The 345-nt window shown below is 71.9% G+C and overlaps 1 protein-coding gene across 1 annotated transcript in view; it reads left to right on the top strand.

The window, feature by feature from the left end:
• Position 1: 1 nt before the first annotated feature.
• Positions 2–345, top strand: part of FOXO1 (forkhead box O1) — a gene marked incomplete at its 5' end in the record, with an annotated part of 64,745 nt that continues 64,401 nt past the window's right edge. The window contains one exon of the mRNA XM_010583426.1: positions 2–238. Coding sequence (XP_010581728.1) covers positions 2–238 — 237 coding nt within the window. The remainder of the gene's footprint in view (positions 239–345) is intronic.

The following is a 345-nucleotide window of genomic DNA, read 5'->3' as shown; positions in this document are numbered from 1 at the left end:
GCCGGTGCCGCCGCCCGTGGCCGGTCTCTCGCCGGGCCCCGTGGCCGGGCAGCCCCGCAAGAGCAGCTCGTCGCGCCGCAACGCCTGGGGCAACCTGTCCTACGCGGACCTCATCACCAAGGCCATCGAGAGCTCCCCCGAGAAGCGGCTCACCCTCTCCCAGATCTACGAGTGGATGGTCAAGAGCGTGCCCTACTTCAAGGATAAGGGCGACAGCAACAGCTCGGCCGGCTGGAAGGTGAGGGGCGGAGGTGGGGGGGACCGGGACCGGGACGGGGACCGGGATCGGGACGGGACGCCCCCGCCCCGTCGGAGTTGGGCTCCGTGCTCGGCGCTGCACACGCT

Source organism: Haliaeetus leucocephalus, unplaced genomic scaffold (assembly GCF_000737465.1).
Source record: "Haliaeetus leucocephalus isolate CR32 unplaced genomic scaffold, Haliaeetus_leucocephalus-4.0 Scaffold897, whole genome shotgun sequence".
NCBI classification, from domain to species: Eukaryota; Metazoa; Chordata; class Aves; order Accipitriformes; family Accipitridae; genus Haliaeetus; species Haliaeetus leucocephalus.
Note: the sequence above shows the minus strand (reverse complement) of the source record. Positions and strands in the feature narration are given on the sequence as shown.